Here is a 25,077-nt window from a genome sequence, read left to right on the forward strand (position 1 = left end):
GACGGGCCACGTAAATTTAGGCTTTTTTCTTGAATTTTTAGTATGTTGCACTAATTTTTTCATTTTACGCACATTGTGTTATTTTTTCTCGGTGTCATTAGTTATAACACTATCTGCTTGTTATTCTTACGACGCAGTTTTGATTTCAAGATGTATTTTTAAATAATTTTATAATGGTAGAAATAGCAAGCAGCAAAGAGTTTTGAGAAAACTTATCCGGAAGTGATGTTGAGTTTGAGAACCTTGTTGAATGTTTTACTAGCATATCACCCGCTTAAAAAATACTAAACGCTTTAATAAATACTGTTATGAAATATTATAAGAAATATAATTAACTTAATAACATTTTATTGCAGTTACAAATCGTTTTAAATCCATACATTCGTGTTTAGTTAACTCCCTTGAAAAATGCCCGGAAACTAGGAAAGACAGAGCAGATTCGACCCATCCGTTAAGTATTAAGACGGATGTCTTTAAAACATAATTGAGACGTCGCGAATGTCCTACACCTATCTGGGATATCGAATTAAAAAATTGTTGCATTCAAATTTTAGTTTAATCGCAGTGCGGTCGAATGATAATTTCTAAGTCGTTTCTACTGTGCACAGTATTATTTTTCAATTTACCGATTCTCCAACTCTAAAATACAATTTAAATGGTTGCTACTTTTTACGCGTGACAAATATACTCGTTGCGACAGGAAATACCGACGCTTCTCCGTGACGAGTACACTCGTCAAACGCATCGAACGGGTTAATCAAGAGGACATTGCAATCGGAATAGCGAAATATCTCGGAAGTTTCCTTTTATCGCGGTCGTTTTGTCATCGGTGTGACGGCCACTTGAGCGGCGGAGGTCCTCGACACCGAGCGATGTCGGGACCAGGAGCCGGGAAAAAGAGCAATGGACGGCGAACGGCTCTGTCGGCGGCGAGCGAGAGTGAAGTTGGAGCATTCGCGCGGAAAATTATCCGCAGAACGATGTCGAAGAGGGAGCGGCACTGTGCGGCGCGGCGCGGCGCGGCGCAGAGTCGCGTTCATGCGGAGACAGCCCGGCACAACCGCGCCTACTCGCGAGATATTAATTAAGACAGTCATTAGGAAAAAGCGACGAGCCGGCAGCGCATTCGCGTGGAAAATTATACTCAATGCCTCTGCGTCGTTGCGGTGAACTCCCGCGTTCTATCTCTGCCTCCCACACTGTCCCTCATCCTCCCACCTCGCTCTTATTTATAGGTAGTCGGAAAGCGATAAAGGTTCTTGTAACATCAAACGGCTGTATCGCGTGTGACCGGGATAGAACAAACCTCGTACCAGCGAGAAACCGCTGTGTGTTTAGTTTATTCGATTGCAAATTGTTTCCTCGCAACTACCATGCCACGGTGGAAACCCGATTGTGCGAATTAATTTTTTACGCTAAACCGCGCAACGCAAAGGAAAAAGTATCACTGCAAGTAATCATTTTCAAGCAGACTCCGGATGACAAAGACATGTTGGTATAAGCTCGGATAAAAAAGGCGAGAAAACATATTCCTTTTTATTGTTGTTGTCTCAGTTCGGGTTCTTCGGTTCGACTGTGTAAATATCCATAGTAAAAAAACGTATTGATATTTCTATAGTCGACCGTAAACTTTTGTCGTTATTAACTCCAATGTAGTCAATTTGACTTTACGTTTACTTTATAAAAAGCTCGATTCCACGAAATTACATTCCCGTTTCTCGCAGCAATGCGCACTTAACAGAGAGATATTCTACCTCGATAATGTCAGGTCATTAGCCACAAATCATCCCCTCCTCTTAGGGTAATCCGAAGTTTAAACGGCTGACGCTGCTGCCGGTGCCTATGCGTGAATAACTCCCGAAAAGATTTGCCTCCATTTCGTTGAATATGGGATTTGCAACAATTTTATGTTTCTGTATTAAAATATACGGGGTGTCATGGCTAAGATTGGGCGCGTGCAATTGCACGTTCTTTTACCCGAGTTCTCTGAAATACCAGGTACACTCGAACACCTATAGGATTAACCCTAATGATGGACGAGGACAGGAGTGAATTGTAGCGAACGTAGCAACAATATCGCGGAGAAGTGCGCTCGTGTTAATTGCGTTAAGCTCGTCGACTAAAACGAATGTAATTCACACCGCGGCGTGCGTGCCACGTCCAATTTACGAAAACGTACAGCCATAATTAAATAGCGAATCTTGCTATTCAAATTTTCACCGCGGCTAAAATCGAGCTAATTCCACGGGCGAGACGAAAACGAAAACTACATGATATATTGGGACCGTACTATACACACCGATAAAACAGTAATCCATAATAGACCAGATATAACAGTGCAAGACAAGAAAGAGAAAACTACCTACCTCATAGACATATCGATCTCCAGTGATACAAACATAATAAACAAATACAAAGAAAAAATAGAAAAATATGAAGATCTCAAAATTGAAATACAGAGAATATGGAAACAAAAGAAAGTTATAGTACTACCGTTCATTATATCAGCCACAGGAATCACACCACATTCATTCACAAAAAACTTAGCCAAGTTAAATTTAAAGGAAAAAACACACATGCACATTCAAAAAGCAATAATATTAAAAACATGCCAAATAGTTCGGTCGTTCCTACAACAAGAAACATAAAAAAAAACACCCAATAGTTTGAAACAACGGTTAGACTTGGCTCTAAGCCCGTCAATCGAATCTAAACCCAGATGTAATACTGGAGGAAAAAAGGATAATAATAATAATACGTATACACAATAATATCATATACAAAAATGTTGAAGGACACGCGTCCGTTTTTTTATTTTAAATCACGAGTCTACGAGATTTTAATACAATATGAAGTCACCCTGTATATATCCGAAGATGATTGTAAGCCGAACCCTTTTTAATAGCAGTGAGGCCAAAAAATGAAGATAACATTATCGTCATTACATTTCGCATTGTCGAGTATACAACTTAATTGTCGGGCAATTATCCTCTATCCTCAATTTAGGCAGATGTCCATAGGCGTTACGTTCATCATGGCTCGCACCGTATGTATATCTACATACTACCACCCCCCTACGTAATATGTGGTTTCGATGTCGCAACTCAGTTACCAAACTATTTGCTCCCTCGAATGCATTATTAAGGTCGATCTCGTAATTCGATTACTTTAAGCATTTGTAACAAGCGTGTAGGTTGATATAAAGACAACATCTTACCTTAACGGTTTCCTGAGGGGAGTACCTCGCTGGGCGGTGGGCTTGAGCCTGGGCCTGCAGGCTCATCGCTTTACCATAACTGCTATACCGAAAATCCTGAAAAAAAAACGACAATGATTATCAAATTATATAAAATCACAAGAAGACTAAAAAGTAAAGAAACCTTGTGGAGCTTTCAATAAAGCACAAAATTTAAAACCGGTTTTTAAAATCGATGGAGGATAGTTTTTATTTTGTATAAAGATCCAAGATCTATTGATGATTTTTGCGCTTGATATTATTACAACGCTGTCGATCATCTTAATTCAACGCGCGTTGAAAGAATTTTATTGAATGCAGAACATGGGATTCTAGACCGGTTGTAATCGAGATCCGATATAGTATGGACGACGAATCGATCTATTTATTTAATCGATCGATTATTAAATTGGCCAAGGTTAAAGCGATACCAGAGATCCCGATTAATAGCGTTATTAATCCTCCTACTGAATTCTCAGGTAACATAGGGAAGATGCGATTGTTCCAGCGGAGTCTGATAAAGCCAGGCTTGGAACAAGAGCCGAAGTAAACGCGAGAAGAGCGGAGGGTGCCTGGTTGGCTGGTTGGCCTGTCAATACGAACGGCTACGTGACTCAGGTACCAAATGACACATTCGATCGAAGGGACGGACTTCCTCGTCCCTTTCTAGAACCATCTCGTTTTTCCAATATTCTTTTCGAACGAAAGGCTATGGATTCGTGCCAAAATATCGCGACAAAACACATTAAATGTTATTCAGAAAATTCTTACTCGTATTACGTACAAAATTTCATCAAGATCACGTAACTTGTAAGTCGAATTGTTCGACGTATTTGTTGCAAAATCATTTATCTTATTAAACGTCGATTTGCCGTGCTTGTGAAATCAATTGCAGGATGATCTAGATAGGGTGAATTAATCCTTACACTTTCCGTGAAGATATGGCAACATAACGAGTATAGTCGTCAAAGTTATATATGACATTTTTCATAATATTAGTTTGAAATTCTTTGGAAATAAATCAATAGCAAAACGGACGATTCGTCAATTTTATGTGTTGACAAAAGAGGGTAAAGAATGATTGAACGAAAGAAATGGAGAATAAAAGAGAGAAACAGAGAGAGAGGGAGGGAGATAGAGAGCCGTGGTAAGCGATTCGGTCGTTGATCTAATGAAAGAGACAGAAACAGCACTCTCGCGATCACGATACGGGGAAGCTAATCGAGCGAAAGCATAATTAATCACAGCGAATTTATCGTGATTAACGGTAATCGCGTTGCTCCCGCTGCGAGAATAAACATTGTTAGCGCGCGACAAATGGACTCGTCTGTTCGCGAATTATTCAAAATTACTGCGAAACCTATTACATATTATTCGCGCCTACGAACGTGACGCGCTTGCTCCCTGCCATCATTTATGTTCGCGTAAACACGCTAGCCCGGATGCTGGATCGGGTTTCGGAAATTCCTCGTAGAAACGTGATATTCTAAAAGAGAATTACGATTGATCCTCGAATCTACAATCAAAGAAAACCGGTAGTAAGTGTATTGTTTCTAGTTGATACGTACAATTAACTTCTTAAGAAAAAGAATTCCGACCAGCATGAAATCTACATATGTATAAACTTAATACGGCTGCAATGGGTTAATTGTTTACTTTCATAATTAATAATGGTGTTCATCTTATTCGCAACATATATGTGGAATTCCCATATCGCGAGTCTTCCGAACGGATATCTTGGTTGAAGAATCACTCACTGTAATAAATAAAGGAATAGATATATTTAGACTAGTAACAGTACAAACGATGTTTAACGATTCGAGGCTGGACGCTGACTATCTAACGGTCTTCCTTTTTATTCCCTCTCGCGACCGCTTCATTCATTTGTTTATATTATTGATCGATACTTTAGGGCTGCTGCCCCGCTTCGCCGCTCACGTACTCTCACGCATAAGAGCACACCGCAGTTTACTCACCACATATATTACAATATATTATAAAGCGTAATTCGTGAGACTTTAACGACATCCGACAGCAAACATTTTAAATTCTGTAAAAGCTCTGCAGGACCTTGCTACAATTATCGTGATAAATGCTTAAAATCCACGGGTCTAATTACAACTTTATACAGAGTATCGGAAAACGTGCTGGTCGTAATGATAAAGCCATTGGAAAGCGGCGAACTCGAAAGAATGGGAAGCAAGACAGCGTCCAGCGCGTAGTTTCCAGCACGTTCGATCGAGCCGATCCAATCCCCTGATAAAGCCTTAAAACAAACGATCCTGCACCACCCCGTGCATCTGTCGATCGAACGGAAGAATCGAAAACGTAGGTGCAAAAGGAAGGTTCTTGTGCTGGGGTAACGTCGTTAGTTTCCGGTTCGCCGTACGCGCTTCCATCGAGTTCCGAACAGCTCTGCGACCCCTCGCGATGCACGGGGTCCCATGCTGTCTAATGAGGCTCGACACCCGCCTACCCGGCCTCCCATGATACTCCACACCATAAAGTCCGATGTTCAAACTGTTGAACGCTATTATACGCATGCGCCACCAAAGTACACTCGTATTTTAATATGTTCCATCTCTATCCGGTTGTTTCTCCGTCTCCCTTGCTCATGGAACGCGCCTGCTCCTTGTTATTTGTACCCTACCACTTCGTTCATCTCGATCTTACCGCGTACAGTAGAGGGTGGACTTTGGTTATACTCGGTGAACAATTTGTTTGCAAGAGTTTTGTCGGGACGCCTCTCAGAGTTATGCCATTAGATGAAAGAATAACCTGTGCACAATCTCAGATTGGTCGGACAGTGGGAAGAGGCGCCGCGTCGAATAAAAAGAAAATAAGCACCATACGGATTTGTTTCGTGCACGATTCGATAAATATAGCTGCCAATCATTTCTATTGAATCGAAACAAAATTTGAATCCCCTGTCATCGAAATCTGGGAATTATAGTAAACAAGGACAATCGGCACACTAAAATCATCTCATGACACCATGGAAATAATTAAGGACGAAATAGTCGTAATCAACGTAGCTCTGAAAGACGTAATAGTGCGAGGGGTTAAACATCGTTCAACGATTTAAAGTTGTCAATGATACTGCTGCACGTCGGGTTAACTTGCGGAAGAATATAATAAAATATACGATATGTGACTTCTATTTGATAGAATTTACCAAAAACATATTTCAATGCGACAAGACTCCTACTCCTTAATTATCTAAGAATTACTTTTTATTTATATTACGTATACTAATATCTAAAAATAACATCCTTTAAATAAAAATACATATCCATACGCCTTCGTAATTTGTGAGCATACGAATTAATTTCTTCGATAAAAGTGGTATTGTTTCGAAAATAAAGCCGGTACCGTAATTTCGTCACTCTCTATTTCTGTCTTATTTTTGCTTGTAAAATCACCCCCTAAAATGTCTACTACATGTAGTCGAACACCCTACACACGAGCGCGTTCCATCCCCCATACCGCCGCGCGACTCCGGATGCATATTACAACGCCATAAATGGATTAATGGCATGTCGAACGATTAGTTACAGCATCTGTTTTATTACGATCCTCTGGGACATAAGATAAAAGTCGCATCCTGAGATATGAGCGATTTTGGGACCAGAATAAGTCAGGTTTAATACTCGTATAAATACGTCGTTCTAGAATTAAAAATACCATCATTTGTATATCATGCGAGTTACCGTGAATTTTTCGCATTTATGGCAAAAACTAGTAAAATCAATTTGAAACTGTGAACAAAAAATATTTCGAGGTTATCGATATGTTATCCTCGATTCCTTAATATTATTAAAAGAAAGATTAGACTGATTAGTAGCGTTTATCGGAAATGAAGAATCGCAGTGAAATGTAATAAAATGTTTACCCTAAATTACTTATAATAGATTTACCTGCGCGATTCGAAGAGGTCTTTCATCTCCGCCCAACGATCATTATCGCGCCAAGGAGTTATCTGATCGAATTCTCAAAGCAAAAAGGTGGAAAAAGTTGCGCAAGTGTAGAAAAAAGTTTTAAACAAACTAGAATAAACAATTCGAAATTGGCAAGCCATCTCTGCATCTAATTAAGACGAGGAGCAACTAGGAAGCAATAAAGTAAAGAAGACAAGGCTGGAACACTGGGAACCCCCGGAGCAGCAGTACATCGGTATGGGGTTTTCTGGCATGGTGTCGAGGGTAAACGTCCTGACAGTGATCGAGAACCGCGATGCTATCTTCGCGGCTCGATAACGACCAGCGGAAGTATCGCTTTAATCACTATATCCGAACCCCGTTCCCTCGACACGGCATTGGATACGAGATCGTTTCTCATGTGACTTCGTAGAAACTCGGAATCGGTTGCGCTGCGACTTTCTGAACTCGCCGGAAACCCGACCCGCCGATACCTTTCAATTCCTAAATCAAAAACCTTTTATTACAGAGCAGTTTCCAACGATGTCCGCGCATCCTATCGGCCGTATCTTTTTAAATAGCTTCTTCATTCAGTTGACCATATTATTACTAAAACTAAAGAATTTTTCAGGTAGCAATATATAACAATAACATCGATCCATTTGAAATAATACCAACGATACAAAATATTGATTATAATTATAAAAATGTTTATTATAAAATTACAATAATATTCCATAAAATGAATCATTTCTTAAATTTTATTAAACGGGTGGTGTTCGTATTACCTCAAATGGAAACTATTCATTGTTCCATCGTATTATTTCAGATGGACCGCCATTATTTTGACTTCGTAATAAGAGCACTACTCTGACTTGCTTGTAACGTATTCTTAATCCGGTCTCCGTTAACGATGCGGAATTATTGTTGACACTGAAAGGAGAAATCGCGGGAAGGTGTTGATAGGTAAAATCATCTCGGCGTTTCTCGGAGGAGGGTCAAAAGCTCCGCAGCAAAAAAGTGGAATATAAACGCGTGTTAATTTCGTGGAACTGGGCAAAGGTAGAGGGAGCAGGAAGAGAAGGAGAAATAGGAGGTGGAAGAGGCACCATAAGGTCTGGAAGGCCCCTTATACTATCGATCTGTCCCCACCTCGGCGATACCATGCACCGTGGCGCACCATATACCCCCATGGAACACTACTATTGTTCCCACTCGCTCCCGCGCCATGGTGTGCGTTTACGCGTTGTCCCGTATATTTATGCGCTCAGCGCTCACCTACACGGTCGCGCACCCACACGCGGTCACGCATCCGCGATAGTATGTCGGTGGTGCATACGCGCGTGTATTAACGCACTGCATTTATTTCCGTAGCTAGAGAGACCATGGACCTCCTCGCACCTGCCCTCAACGACACCATTGCGTCACAAACGACGCACGCCCATGCCACCGCAATAACCACCTAGCGTGTCCGTATGCGAAACGCTTCGAGATCATATGCCCAGTTTTTCATCGGATCCCATTTTTTATTAGGCCATCACATTTCCATAGCATGGAAATGCGTGGAACTGCACCCTCCCAAAAGACGCTTCGATTCAGCTAACGTAGTTATTGTAAATTCTTCGTGTCAAAAAATTTCTTCGACCGTCATAAAAATCTCGTATCCGGAATAAATCAATACATAGAGTGATACTAATAATTAACGATGGAGCTCGCCGACGGTGTTTATCTCCTTGCTCGGTCGAAAATAATTTAAACGATTAGTCGAAAAGTCAATGGAGAAAAGCGATTAAACTTAAAAAATAAAAGCAGCGTTAAACTAAAATTTTTGTTGGCGCCATGCGACCCTTCTAATAAAAATAGCGATGAATCGACACTGGATAAAAGGTGGGTGTGCTTTTTAAATACCATTAAACTTGAATGAAATATTCGATAAGAAATATCGATCGATGTTGTGTCAGCAATCGACAAAGAAATCAGAAATTGATCGCTATCGTTAAATGTAATGAAAATTAGACAGATCCGGCAGTTAATTTTCACGTTCATGCGTTGATTAGAAGTTTCGGTATCGGAACTGGTTGCAATTAAAACTTGTTGAACTTTAGTTATTAGTGCTCGCTTTGCCCGTATATTTCACGCTTAATGTTCACTATCCATTAAGTCGGCAAGTTGCAAGCCACCGGCAGAACTTCCTCTGAAGGAATTATTAATTGGATACTATTAGTATCATCGTTAAACTCCGAATCCCTCTACTCGAATAATCAAGTGAAACAAACTACAGATCGTACCAAAATTTAATAATAGCTTTAAGAACGCCTAATAAGAAATAAGAAAACAACTTAACGAACAAAAGATTCCTTCATGTTTTTGTAATATGTCAGTGTCCCTATACAAGTTTTGCCCACGGTATGCCGGCGTTGGAAAATCAGCCACTGGACACATAACAACATGGTAGCAATCAAACGTTGTTTCGACGAGGCCGTGGTCTTCGGGCGGTAACTTTGAGGAACAAGGTTCTTGATCCGTGTCCCGGGTTCCCCTCTGACATCGACATATGGTATTCCACTTTTCATAGCGCCGCGTTCGCGAGGAACGACGTTAGGGGACAAGCCATAGGAAGAAATCGGAATATCGAGGCGAGAGAAAGAATGGGCGCGAGGTGGAAAGAGGACGGGTGGATCGTGAACGGAAGATGGAGAACTTTGGAGGTAAGTGGCAGAGAAGGACGAGAGGATCGGTCAACGTTGAACGACGCGATATGACGGCGCGTGGGGGAGGAAAGAGGAGAGCCCGAGCAAAGATTAATATCTCTATAAGAGAAGTTGAGCAGAGCGGGCCATTTATCTACCTTAGAACCTGCATCGCGCTCCGTTCTCTTTCCTCCTTTATTATCGGTGGTTCGACCGGCTCTTCCTTCGTCGCCTCCGAACCTCTTTCGCAACAAATCTTACAGGGTGCTCGCCCTTTGAAGAAGTTTACTTAACCGGCCACCCTCCCGATTCGCTGGAAAAGCAGATCTATGCGCGCAGATAGAAGAAAAAGGGAGAGAAAGGGAAAATGAACTCCCGTGTCCAGGCCGGGGGATAGCGATTCGTGGACCGGATTTAACCGAGGAAATTCGATTTGACATTCGGCACAGTTTGGAAACAGAAGAAGGATGGGGCGGCGTCGAGGGTCTAATGAATTTCGAGCGATCCCATCTGGCCCGACTCGTGCACTCTCGGAAGAACAGATCATTCTCGCGGAATACTTTATTATGTTCGACCTGTGACGAAGATTCATTGGAGCGAGCTACACCTAATTGCGAGATACAGTGATGTATAAGAACCAATCAGAGTACCCTCTACGATCTTCAATTTGCAACGACTTCCACGGATGACCGATGGAATAATTTGTTTGACAAATTCTGGGGTAAATACAATTGTAGACGCGTTGAAATTCCATCTGTTTCTAGATCATATTCACCCTTTTGCGCCGCAAATTGAGCATTTCGTTCGAGTTGTTTGTTCAAACTGATCGTTTGGAAAGGTGAAATGACGCAGACAACGGTGTGAACTATAATTTCAGACGACACCAACGATCTCGCATATTATTAGCAACAACTACTTGCACAGCTGGCTAAGCGTAATCAGAGTGAGTAAATTAAACTCTATCTCTATCTAGACTAGCCTTTGTAATCCAAGCAGTCCGCGATTATGTAGCGACACACGCAACGCCCGACACATTATTTCCACAAACCATGCTACACCCCGTTGGGATAGTCGGAAATGCAAAACATCGCCAGTAAATTGTGTCGCGCGAAATTTCAACGTTCCACTAATAACTAAGATCGCGTGAAATTATTACGAACTGTACGATTTATCTTGAAATATACGTAACAATATTAGGAACAAGTTGATTGTGTTTACATCGCCGCGAAAATAAATTACTTCAATGTGCAATTGTATGTGAGATTGTATAGATTTTACACTCGAAATTAATCCTCCAATCGAAAGTAGTTTTAGTTCAACGAATACTATTTACGGTACACAAATGTAGTATACTATTTAGAGTACAGCGTATAAAAGTATTCAGCGAATACTATTGCTTTGTAAATGATCGTTTGCACCATTTACAACGCTTCATTAAATTGTCACATCACAGTTAATATACAGCCGTATATAAATGATCGTTATAAGTATGATATGTAGTTTTAGAGGGACTATCATTAATAACTCTAAGCGATACTTGAGACCACCAACGAAGAATTCTTCTCCCGCACAATTTAATAGGGAGGTCTTACCATTCACGATTCTTGGCTCTTTACGTGCATGAGAAATCCCAGACTTCGTCGACCGCAGTTACGCATTTTAATTTATCATATTGCCTACAATTAATATTTTCTTTAATTAAGACCAATTTTAAGTATTACCGATAACCACTTCCACAAATATTTAGTATAACCATTAGTATTCAACTGGACCGACTGTCAATTCGCTATTTACACCAAATGGCCTACTTTTATGAATTTTTCGTAGTCAAGGTCTCGCGAAGTGATCGATTCGCGAAAGAAAAGCTAGCGCGCGAAGGGTTAAATTGTAAAGTTAAAATAAGCGAATCATTGCCCTACGATCTTTCACACCGTTTTAAGAGGTATGTGTGTAAACATTTTCAGGAGGCCAGGCGTTATGGCGATTCAAACGCAGCAACGATTCGGACACCGTAAAACGCACTTTCCTGTTGCGGGAACATTTCTCAGGTGAGATAACGCCGAAGTGCACGGCGTGTTATACAGTATCCGAGGCGTGTACATTTGTACGGATGTCTTTATCGCTTTATGAGCCCCATAAAGTGCTCTCGTCTGTCGCGGCGACCTTGTATCTCCGCTATGAAGCACCGACAGTGGGGGGGGGGGGGGGGGGGGGGGGGGAGAGAGAGAGAGCATTTAGCCATTGTTTATGCGGCTTATTATGTAGACTCTCGTCGTCCATTTGGGCTTTAAACGCGTGTACGAAGAACGTATGACAACGAGGAGTAAAGAAGAGGACGCTAGTGATTTATCGAAATGCGCGCAGAGAAAGGTTCGATAACGAGAACATTTTTACACTTTGCTTTACCTCTCCAACTTTCTTCGCGAATTTCCGAACGACATTCAGACTGGCAAATCTTGATTACTAGACTCTGGATTTTTATGAAAAATACAAATTGTGGACTAGGAAAGGTGGCGCGTCATGATTGCCAGAAAAATAAGCCGGGCTTTAACTCCTTTGGGTTGAAATCCAGCTTATTTTTCTCATTTGATTATTCCGTATTTGATAAACAGTGGCATACAGAATGTATGGTATGTTTAAATACTAATATTTTAGTTGAATCAAGGTATACGCTCCATCGTACTCCTTTCGGTACGAACTTCATCGATATCAGCTATAATCAATAGCAATCAAATTCATACCCTACAGTCACGCATCGTCTGCTATACCGAAATGGATAATAAAATATTTGCACATTCAATCACGAACCGTGTTTTACCGCGAAGCAATTGTTTACAAGCATGCGAAGATTTAGATTGTTCGATGAAATGGAATGTTATCAATCGTTGGCTGGGATACTTGCAAATACGATCGAACTCGAAAAATTGTATGCTTCCATATAGAAAGATAATAGGGAAATCTTATTAATACGAAATTTCGAGCTCTTTAAAACCATTCAAATTTCGTTTGAAACATTTTTTTAGCGACGCCAACGGTTTCGAAAATATTTGACTGGATCGGTTGACATGGTCGAACCAGTATATCGTATACGGTTCGTTCGTGCAACAGTTACCCATTACAAATGTTTCGTACAAACTGTCTCTCCGATATCCGCTCCTTATCACGGTGCACATCGTTTCTGACCTACTCAATATAATGTATACACGGTTTCGCGTTTGCGCAACGAAACTTCGGCATAATCAAAGATAGAAAATTTAAAAGAACACGGTCATGAGCATAACTCGGCGACATTTTACCAGCTTGACCGGTCTAACGATATTATTGGCCATGTTCCCTCGCTATCGACGGTATAGATCGTTAGCGCGCCAGTTTCTGTGCACTCTCCATTATGCTGTTTAGGCGTCTAAGAACAATGCAGTCCGGAACAATGAATACGAGCAACCACTGGGGATGCGGGTCGCGAAGATTGCTCGCCGGATAAATCATCATAATCTTCGGCCATCTGTATCACAAATCTTCTAAAGTATGGATACCGTTGCTCGTTCCGTGCCGCGTCTTAGGCACATGGAACTCCTTTCGGAAAGAAAAACCATCCTGCCTCTATGATCCTTGCACGTTCCATGCACCTACAACGTTCGGGATGAGATATAAGAAAGTAATTTTTTGCGAAAATGACAGAAGCAATTTGTGAAAATAGTAGCTCTTGCGATAAGTTAATCGAGAGCAAAAGTACGTATACGAAATTCTTTTCGTATTTGAGCGAAGCTTTATCCGTAAGTGAAAAGAAAGTTAGATACCGTTGTCCGAACGGATAAGAAGAGCCTCGAAGAAAGAAACGGGGTGCGGTGCTCCGAAAAGAACCGGTGAACAAGGGTGGAAAGAAGTTACTCCGGCAATTATGCTACAGACGAATGCCGGTACATTCATCACGTCCAGCATGCTTAATGCGTGTACGTTAAACGCGCACGGCAAGCCAAACTTGGCTAACAGTCGAGTTAACAAATTAACGCTGATGTGTTAAATGTCTGCGCCGAGTATCAAGCCGGAACATTCCAAAGAACACATCGTCAAACGCGCATACTCGAGCGTCACGCACTGATTCTTTATAATCTGAATGAAGTGTGCGAGCAACGAGTGTCATTTCCTATCGAAATAATTTAACGCTCGAATTACGGACATTTTTGACAAAAATTATTGAGCATAATTTTACGGTTATGCGCAATTGCACGAAAAATCGAATAAATCGCATAAAAATGTATTTGTTATTAAAGATAATATATTTGTTAATCCTGTCGCTTGAAATGACAATCTCCAGTTTATTCCGTCCATCTGAACCATATAATGTAATATCTATCATATATTTTTACTGTGTTCTACTCTAGTCTTCTGTGCTCTGCAGTGTTCTCTTTACGAGTCGATCAAAATTTTATTCGGTTGACAAATAATAAACGTGTAATGATAATAATAAAGTACGGAAAATAATCGATTTAACAATAGAATATAAGGTGCTTTTTTCCTAGTTGAACGATTTATTTTAAATTGTCATTTTTAGATAAATTGATCGTTAAAACTAACGAGTGCAAACGAACTGATCCTGGATATATTCGCATAAATATATTCTTCTAAAATTACGCAAAGACGTTAACTCTAGTTAACAATCGTTTGCATTATTATTCTAATAATTTTACAATCTCTGTTTGAATAGCTTAAGAATAATAGATAGTAATTATTATTCGAATGAAATATTCGTTCGAATTGAATAAATATTTATCCGGAACAATGCGAATATTGCCCAACAGAGTTGCCTATGCATTCTTCGTACTTGAAACGAGAGCAACAGGGACAAGGCCGAGTCAACATCATGTTTACGTTCGATGAACATGCAAAAACGGACGTGACCCGCATTCACGCCCTTATGCATGTACCTAACAAGTGAAAGGCGTGAGCGTCCATTCTAAAATTTATTTAGTGTGCTCGAGACAATTTAAAATTCCTATGCAGTTCCGATGCGAAACACAAACGAGCCGAGCTGAAAATAAAGATTAAATACCAGCACCGATAACGGAGATAGCGATTTTCAATGTTTCTTTGTAACGGAAAACTTTACAATTAGTTAACAACGCTGGCACCGAATATCAACGCTAAAAGTTAAAATTTACCGCATTGGTAACATTAGTTTGCCTCTTTTATATTCCAAAAGTCCTTTCGCTCAATATATTACGATAAAATTGAGTTTCAAAATAGTAACAGACGTAATTTTAAAAAAATGTATGCCAACAAATGCTTTCTCTTCGTTTCTCCAGAGTAATATCATCATGTACAATAATACTATCATGAAAATATTCCAGATAGAATTGCTATAATAAAATAATTAATATTTACGCAAACTTATTTATATCAAGTGAACGAATAAACAATTATATTCATAGAATCATGCTACCCAGTTTCGGTCCAAACTTTTAATCGCCTTTCTTATACCACTATTTACGTAATTTTATCTTATTTAGAATTTAAATAAAATTACTTTCTTGAAAATAATGTCTATACGAATTTCACAAAAGAAAAAAAAAATTATCCTCTCCTCTTCCATCGAATACCTTCGCTCTCCCCCTTTGTTCTTCTCCCACTACTGTAATAAGTTGTTCTTCTGTCACTACTTTAATAATTAATAAAACACTCGAAGTACGATTTATCTTAAAACAGGAAACGTTCGCGAAAGCCGTTATAGTGGCGCGTCGTTCAAAAAGACGACATTCCCGTAAGCCATTGCAGTGGCGCATCAGTCCTATAAGGTTAAGATCTCCGAACGAAAAGAATCATGATACATTCTACGATCAGAGATGTCAACCCTTTTAAGTAAATCAAAGATGAAATAAAGAAAGTAAAATGTAATAAAAATGTTTTTAAATAACGTTGCTTCGGCTGACGCGTGTGCGTGAACGCACGTCATAAGTTTTAGTTCGATCAACCTTGGACCATGGAACCATAGAAGATATTGTCATTACCTTACCTTAATCAGAGCAGCATCCGATGCTATTGTATCGCAGAGTGGTCCTCGTATTGTTTCTCAGCAATTATCGATATGCGTCAATTTTTCTTGATCCACACACGCGCGCACACACACACAAAAACAAACACGCTTATTACGCATCGAACGCGCAACTACTACCGACGATATGTTTAGTTTGCACTTTCGATTGTGGGGGCCGCCGTAAAAGAAAACGTGAATGGCACTATCAACAAGGACGGTTCGTGATAAATAAAAAGTAAAATCGGCAGGCACCAGGGAAGCACAAATGTGGCGAGCTGCAGGCTACGTGCCAAGCAGCAGCCACCCTCACGGCAGGCGCGCGAGCCTACTACTGACTGAGCCGACTACGTGCCGGCCTGCTACGAACGACCAAATCATCCCTCCCTACTCTCCCTTACGCGCCTCTGATCCGTTTACGATCCTCCATTGATCTTTCAACGATCTCGACAAATCCGTAGCGAGCTTGAACAAGCCTGTATCGATCATAATATCAAGATCATATCACTTCAAGGTACTTCTTTCGATTTTTTCAAAGCCAACGGAAAACTGTTTTTATTGATTAACTCGCACGTGTATTTCAGCGAGAACGCCGCATATCGTGCACATATTTTCGCTTTCGAGACATTAGGTTTTCAACACGGAATTAATCATTTTAAACCTCACATTCGCTTCTTCCAAATATGATCAATCCTTATACAAGACCTGTTCACCTTTTTGCGCATCTGCTTTTCCGTAATTAAATCGTTTCATTTATAATCTATAATCGATTGATTGGTTCAATTAAACTATATGAAATGTTGAACGAAAGCGTACATAATTACTATGGTTTAATTACTTACAATGAATTTTCTTTGTTTTCTAAAAAGATGTGTAAATAGGTGGACATGATCTATAGAAGTATTAATGTGCAATGAAATGCGTATTAAATTTTAAAAAATAACTATTAAATAAATATTAAAGACTAGTTATTTGTAATGGAATTTGTATTACTTTGTGAACACGTATATAAATTAATATTAAATTTCAAAATTGAAAGAAAATGCACAGCCAATTTGATTTATAAGAGGATTAATTTGATTTGCTAAAGTATGAATGAAACCTTTCGAAAGGATTAATTTGAAGCGAAAAATGTCTATGCCGTTCGTATATGTAAACGTACAAAACGCATTGTTGAAATTCTCGCTCTAGGCTCAGAAGATAAAAATTAAGAAAATGCGAATTTTTTATTTTTTCGTGTTCAAGCTAGTTTATTAGCAATTAAAAAGGAATCTTTTAAATATCATTTAATGTTTGTTAAACATTGTTATATCGTTAGATATAGACATTCGTGTACCTTCGCTCCAATAAAAGTTGCTAAATATTATAAATATTTTTAATTTATCATGTTTACATAGCAACTTAATGTACATACAAAACCTCGTATAAATAACATAAATATTTTCAATACAAATAAATGAAGAAATGATTGTTGTCATACTCTTTTTATTCTGCACAAAAGTCCTCGATGTTGTTTTGCTTTACAATAATCGAATGCTAGAAAATATTAACAATTTAGTCAATTCCTTAACCAATTCGAGCTATAAATTTTCAAAGAAATATTCTTAACAAATCAATTTTTCAAATTAATTATTAGAAATTATTATTAGAAATGAAAGACGGGTGGTTATAATTTCGCCATATATTACAACAAACAGAAAGTAGGACTTTTGTTTGAAATTGTCACATGTCACGATAAGATTAACTTAAATTTTACTAATTATTTATTTGTTATTTCTAAAGGTAAAATTTTGAACAAATTAAAAAACAAATTTTAGAAATTACCAACGTTTTGAATATCTATGAACATATACGAACAACAATCGGAATGCTTTTTGGTACGATTTATAGATACGAGTACACATAAGTAACATTGAATACTCTATACGTCAAAATTAATTTAGCTTCAAACCTTTACTGCGAGTATTAAACTATACTAATCTCGTATTAACTATACAAAGTAACCATACTACGATCAAATAAATTGAAAACACTAAATTCATAGCTCGGTACAACGTAAGTTGAATCAAGTTAAAAACATATTTTATTCAAAATAGTATGTTAACAACGGTAAATAAAATGTTAAAATGTCTTTTCGTTTCATTGATAAATTAAATGCTTAAATTTGTCTTAACAATCGCCAAGATTTTAAACAAACGTTGAAAATTAATTTTTGCAAGAGTTATGAATCAAAATACTTAACAACGGCTTTTATCATACTCGTCTTTTAATCGATTATTCTCAAAGAAATCAATCGAATACAGATGATTTCACAGATCGTATCACGATTACATCGAGAGTACAAGAGAAATAAAATAAGTGCAGATAAACGAGATAGCAACAAATAAGACCCGCGAGTCTGTTTTTTCCAGTGTAGTAAATACATATACACGTAATAGTATAAATAGGAAATAGGTTTCTATATTTGGCGTAAATCACTTTTAAATTTCTATAAACTACGCTTATATCGTATACGCACTTTGCGATCGAATTGTGCTTATGATAAAAAAGTACAATTGTCTTCCCTAAATACGAATTGATTCTAGTACGTAATTTTTCTCATAAGTTACATTATTTGCGCGCGATATACGAATTACAAATTATGAAAATGAATAGATGTGATAATACTTAAACCAGATTTCATGAATCTCTTATCCGTCATTCTTAATCATATGTACATCGTTATAATAAGTAGTAATGATTGCATTAAAAAATATGGAAATTGTAGCAGGGTCAACCTTAAAAAGTATACTCAAGCGACAAAGGGAGAAAGGCGAGTATCAAGTATTCTGTGCGGCACATAATTTCTACAAAAATATTCTTATGCGAGAAGTAGCGATTCTCTCTGTCTGTTCTCATATTCAACATTCAGTTCTCTACGGTATTCTGCCATCTATTCATCACGATTCTTCATATATTGCTCTCATAACACCGCGCACAATATTTTATAAAAATATGTACTCTAACACTAGTCGAATTAGTTTTGAGCAAGTATATTTAACAAGCTACGCAAATGTTACGCATAATTGTTCGCGCTATCGCCCTCTGTCACTTGCCACAAGGATTTGTGCATTTTTAATACAATTTCATTGGCTACAATTTATGTTTCACTGTCTGCTTGCGTCTCGTCGAAAAACGAAGCATATTTGTTCTACTACCTAGTTTAGTTCGATACCAGTACTACGTACAATAATGGATATCAAATATGGAATAAACTACCTAAATGCATTTGGCATGTCTCGTTTATGTGCGAAGCTCGCATGTTCTAATTTCAATTATTGACTCTCGCATCAACGCCATTTAAAATCTAAGAACAAATGGCGCCACTCCGTTCGTTAAATCGACTTTGAACTTACATCGAAATAATTAATTGAACTTTGGACTCTTTTGACGATTTAGTCCCGCGTCGACAATTAACTCTGGATATATAAATATACCTAATTACGATCATTTAGGTCTACTGATCGCTACGGTAGGATTTGCAGTAGACCTAACGTGGCCACTCTGCTTAGTCGATTTAGTTCTCGCAGACGTCGTATTATCTATAACTGACCTTCGACATTTTACAATATTCTTTTCATCGGGCTCCGAACCGTCCTCTTTCTTTCTATTTGCCTCCAATGATTTCCCGCTGCTTTGTCGATCACCACGATTTCCTAACATATTCTTACACGCAGTTTTTCCAGTTTTCGTATCACTTTCATAATTCTTCCGCAAAGGTTGTGGAGTATAATACAAACTGAACCTTTTCGATTTTTCTGTCGACGTTTGCTTCTCGTCTCGCAATTCATCGATAGAACTAAACTTTCGACTTATTCTGGTAGTAACCGGAAGTAATTTATCACTAACTAAAATAGATCCAGACTCCTTTTTCGTGGAAGATGGTACAAGACAACTAAATCTTTTATTTCTTGTCGGTATTCTCGAATCCGTGACATTTTTCGGTGTACATTTTGCTCGTCGAAGTTTTACCTCATTATTCGCGGATTTTGACGCATCCGGAGTTTTCATCGAACTCTTCTTGTTATTTACAACATTCTGCGATTTCGAAACATCTGAAATATTCATTTTTAACGTTCTCGGTGTGTGCAATATTTTGGTCGCCGACTTATTCTGGTTTGTTAAGGAGGAGACTCGCAGTTGCAAGTCCTCGTTCAGAAAACCATTGTCATTTGGATCGCTTGTATTATCATTCTTTGGTTCTTGATTATAAGAAAAACAAATGTTTTCAAAACTATCGGTCGACTCCATGCTTTGAGTAGAGCTGGACCTTTGATCTGGTGTTAATTGGGCAAACTGAATGTTAACAAAGCTGTCCGATGTTTCTATATCGTTAGCGGAACTACCAGTCGAACTACCAGTCGAGGATAAAAGAACGTTACAATTTTTCATATCATCGCATTCGAGATTGAAATTAATCTTATCAGGACGTATTAAATTTTCATAAAGATATTTCTGCCTACACTTCTTTTTATTAACATTTGAATTAACAGCCTTAGGTGTTTCAAATGTATGGACATTACTATTGGTTGATAATTCCTGCGCAAACTGTACAGTAGAATTAAATTCACTAGGAGAATCTCTTTCATTGAAGGAATATATATTTTCTTGAATTGGATTTTCGTCACAACTCACATTAGTTTGAACCGTTGTTGCATTATGATAACCACTTATTAACATTGCATTTTCAGGAATACTGTTTAAGGATGAAGTTTCACTATTTGATGATTTTAAATGATACTCTTGAATTTGTTTCTCATTTAAATTGTTTATAAGATTATTCATAGTCTGACTAAGATTGTGAACGTCTTGTAAACCGTCTGCACTAAGAGACACAGGCTCGTCGTCACTTCGATTTCCATTATTAAAATTTGTTTCGCCGAGATCAAAATTTTGTCGATCTTGATCGATAATACCATCTGAATTAATACTTCCTGGTTCTAACGTCGACAAAATATTATCCCATTTGCTTCTGATATTTGACCTGCCAATTCTTCTGTTGGGTGTACCATCAATTTCATCTTGCGAATCGCTGTCCGGTACTAAATTCTTGTAGTCAAACTCAAAAGTTGATACTCTTATCGGCTTACACTGCTGATTCCAGTGTTGCTCCGGTGGGTCGGTAGGGATTGATGCTGTGGTCTGCTCGCCTCCTAGAAAGCTCTGTTGATATACAGAGGCGGGACAAAAGAAAAAAAAAGCACTGCTACAGATACAGCAAACCACTACTGAAGCCTTCCTAGCACGTGTTCAAATAGCGAAGGACAAAGCTGTATAACAGGTGAGCATATTATTCTATATGGCAAAGATATGTAGCTAGTTCATAATTCAAAAGACTATGTGAAACTAATAAGCAAATTAATAAATAAATAGTCATAACCAACATCTATCTTCTATAATGAAGTTAAAGAAATAGATCCACCGTAACTACTGCAAAGATCATTTTCGGTCTATTATTTTTAACACGTTTAATCCTGGTTTTACAGTTTGACCACGAGGAAGACGAAACCGTAAATAACATTTTAAAAATCGGCACCAACTAAGGTCACGAGAATGGTCTTTATAGTTTCAGTTTACGACCTCGATTATGACACGCACAATCACTACATCTTCAAGATTGACGAATTTTACGATAATCTTCGACGATTTTCAACGTATATCACCACGATGGTATAAATTATCGCCAGGACTAAATGTGTTAACAAAAAACATAAATAAGCCATGCAGGAGAACAGAAAGGGGGTATCTGATAATATAACAGATATTAACATTTACCGCTAGCCATGGATGATCCAGTACATCTTCGGCAGTGAATCTCAATTCGGGTTGTGTTTGAAGCATATTTGAGATCAATTGTTTGGCAGAATCTGATATATTATCCCAATAAGGAGACGTGAATTCGTAACAACCGCTTAAAATGCGTTCAAATAATTTTTCTTGTTCATTTTCCAGTGACACAAATGGTGGGAAACCACAAAGTAGGATATACAATATTACTCCAACTGCCCATATATCAATCTAAAAAAAGTTAATATCGTCGTAAACCTTATTCTTAACTAAAAGAAAATATTTTTTAAAAATAATCATACTTTTAATCCATATCCGGTTTCTGCCAAAATTTCTGGTGCCACATATGTGGGTGTACCGCAAACTGTAAACAATGGCCCCCTTACTACTTGAGCCAATCCAAAATCACCTAATTTTAAACATCTGACATGACTTCCTTCCATTTCCACCAGAAGATTCTCAGGTTTGACATCACGGTGAACTATATGATGCGAGTGTAAATATGCTAATGCAGATGTTAAATGCCCAATCATTACACTAGCTTCTGCTTCAGAGAATTTTGTTGCTGCAGCGAGAGCATCGAATAAATCTCCGCCCTAGATTAAAATAAAATTACAACTATATTGTATAATTTTAACTCTCAAACTATAAACTGGAGAATCGTACTAAATATATGTACTTTTACGAGTTCCATAACTAAGAATAGTTGATCCGCTGTTTCTTGCTCTGCGATGAAACTAATAATATTTGGATGACAAACTTGTCGTAAAATTGACACTTCAATTACCAACATTGTAGCTTTACCCTGACACTTATACTTATCCACAATCTTCATAGCATATTCTGCACCTGTAGATCTGAACAATATTTGTTAATAGCCATTCAACTAATCTTAATCCTATATACATCATTGAAATACATACTTGTGAGTACAATGCCTGACAACTGCAAAATTACCCTCTCCAATAACATGACCAACTGTATAATGTAAACTTAATGGTTGTGGTAAAATCAATGAAGAAGGACTGGGTGTACGCACTTGTGGTGTTGTAAGCACCTTCTTTCCAGATTTGCGTGGCATTCTAGGCATTGGACCACTTTGTCTTTTTGATGTCCATGGACATCTTCTAAAGCTTTGAACATTTTTAGATTCTTCAAAATCTAATTCAAAATCTTCTTGATTTGCTTTTTCGGGGCCATAAGCCACAAAGATATCATCATTATCAAAAAATTGTTCCAGCGAGTTAATCTGTTGGCCCGACAATGTATAAACTTTTCTCACTGCTCCAGAATCTAATTTCACTGCATCTGTAATCGCTTCCATGGCATGTTCTAAGCTCGGAGCATTTCTCTTATTTAATAAAAGACGCACAACTTTACGTGGTTTTGTACCATGTCGAATTAATGTAATTATTCTTGCTTTAACACATAGCGGTATTGCACTTATTTGTCTACCAGTCCCTGTAGTGGACTGTGGTAATCCAGATAAAGAATTACCTCTTCTCACTTTGGTAGACGAATACTCAACCTTTTTAAAAATTTCCCCTTGTCCAGAAACTACATAACATTGACCATCTTCCAAATCGTTAACACTCCGAACTTTTCGACCATCCATAGTATAAATTGCTCTCACACCATTAGGTAGAGTAACACTCGATATTAAAGCTCTTGTTAAATCTGAAGCTAAACTATCAAAACTGCGATATCTTTCTGGAGTTACTGCCATTACGATACCAGTATAAAATTTATCTCCATTTCTAAAAAATCTCACTCTCTTCGCTTTCTTAGTCGGTGGTGTCCTAAGAACATTTATAGAGTGCCTTGCATTAATATCCGATAATCTTTCATCTAAAGCGACTATAGTTGCCAAACTTATATCTTCACTTCCCAAACAATTGCTTTCACCAGATGGTGAGGCAGTTTGATTCAGTAGTTCCTCCATCATCCTAGGTGAAAAATATATCTGATATACACAAAAAATAGATTTTCAAAAAATATTCTTACAATTATAGATCAAAAACCATAACTGTTTGAAATTTTGTAGGCTAGAAATGACAATTTAAAGAGAAGCTTTCTGATGGCTATTAACAAGGAAAAAATATAATATAAGTACTTGATATATATGTGAACAATTTTTTTATGACTGTTATTATATAAATTATTTGTAATACCGAACGAATAATATAGAAAAACAATTACTATAAGTCGTAACTTAAGATGTCAACATCTTCTAATATTTTCAGTGTAGATTTAACAATTTTCACATAGCATAACTCGGAAAAAAAATATTTACTCCTAACCTAGTAGAACTTTCCTAAACTTTTCAATATATGTAGACGTAAACATTGCATGGAAACAAATGTTCGTAGCAAAATCATTTGTTAAAAATTCAAATTTATTTGTCCGATGTACTCACCTGCTCATTGAGCAGAATGTACTGCTAAAAAACAGATGAAAAGCCAACTAATGAGAGAATGAATCACCAGTGAGCTGACATTTTCATAGCAACCATGACGCGAATACTAGATAATAAGAGCGTGGAATTTCACTTTCGATTAACACAAATGTAATTTCGCTTTCCGTTATATCTAAATTGTATAGAATTGTTACACTTTACGTTTCTATCGTAACACACCGATTCTTGTTTCCAATGTACAGAATAGCCTGACCTGCCAAAACTCTATAAATAAAATGGCTTGTCAAAGAGAAACCGGGAGACCGGAACCGGAAATATAAAGAAATTAGAAGGGTGGGACATGAAAATGAAAAAAATGATAAAACGCACAACTTTTCGTAAATTACATTGCGATCAATTATTATGTACTTAAATGAGCATCATTCAATAGATTTTATATATTTAAAAAGTATTTTGTTCTGTTTTTACTACTTCAATAAACATTTAAATTGAATACAATACAATTTCGTAAATTTAAATGAAATGTTCCATTTCACTTGTTAATATTCTCTGGATAAAAATTATGTATTTGAATAATAATTAATTTTCAAATACGTAATGCTACTTAAGAAATAGTGACAAAATATCGTAATTGATACCATAGAATCGTTATGTTAACAATTTGTATTATCTTATAGGAAATACAACGAAACTGATAAGATATTTAAAAATCAGCCGGTAAAGAGCACCTTCGGTTGAAATCTACAGAGGGCAGAGTAATCGGTGATACTAGGTTGAAAAAAGTTAATAATATATTGTACTCTACGATAAAGTATATAAACATGTAAAATTGGTAGAACTGACTGTAATCGAGGACTGTGTTTGCCAACGCGTTTCGATTATATCATAGACGAGTTATAGCTATAGATTCAGTATTTAATGTACACATATTTAATGTATACATATTTCTATCGTACCAAAATGGA

The 25,077-nt window shown here is 37.8% G+C and overlaps 2 protein-coding genes across 3 annotated transcripts in view; both read right to left on the reverse strand.

The window, feature by feature from the left end:
- Sick (sickie) overlaps window positions 1-3,301 on the reverse strand; it is a 283,816-nt gene extending 280,515 nt beyond the window's left edge. Inside the window, exon 1 of the mRNA XM_078180306.1 lies at window positions 3,218-3,301. Coding sequence (XP_078036432.1) covers window positions 3,218-3,283 — 66 coding nt within the window. The 5' untranslated portion in view covers window positions 3,284-3,301. The remainder of the gene's footprint in view (window positions 1-3,217) is intronic.
- Window positions 3,302-17,153: 13,852 nt separating this feature from the next.
- LOC144470131 (uncharacterized) lies at window positions 17,154-24,410 on the reverse strand. 2 transcript variants are annotated; one of them, XM_078180984.1, is made up of 6 exons: window positions 24,113-24,410; window positions 22,620-23,642; window positions 22,376-22,553; window positions 21,999-22,292; window positions 21,685-21,927; window positions 17,154-21,072 (listed from the first exon to the last, which is right to left on the reverse strand). In XM_078180984.1, exons 1-6 carry the CDS (start codon window positions 24,118-24,120, stop codon window positions 19,357-19,359), a joined length of 3,462 nt encoding a protein of 1,153 aa, XP_078037110.1. In that variant the 5' UTR covers window positions 24,121-24,410; the 3' UTR covers window positions 17,154-19,356. The 2 variants fall into 2 exon arrangements, with proteins under 2 accessions (XP_078037110.1, XP_078037109.1); XM_078180983.1 differs by having other exon boundaries at window positions 21,679-21,927.
- Between the last annotated feature and the right edge of the window lie 667 nt (window positions 24,411-25,077).

This window comes from Augochlora pura, chromosome 5 (assembly GCF_028453695.1).
Source record: "Augochlora pura isolate Apur16 chromosome 5, APUR_v2.2.1, whole genome shotgun sequence".
In the NCBI taxonomy this organism is placed as follows: Eukaryota; Metazoa; Arthropoda; class Insecta; order Hymenoptera; family Halictidae; genus Augochlora; species Augochlora pura.

Coding starts and splice junctions, on each gene's coding strand:
- LOC144470131 (XM_078180983.1), bottom strand. Junction 22,293..22,375: donor TAGTTATGGAACTCGTAAAA/GTACATATATTT, acceptor ATTTTAATCTAG/GGCGGAGATTTATTCGATGC. Junction 21,073..21,678: donor ATCCATGGCTAGCGGTAAAT/GTTAATATCTGT, acceptor GTATATCAACAG/AGCTTTCTAGGAGGCGAGCA.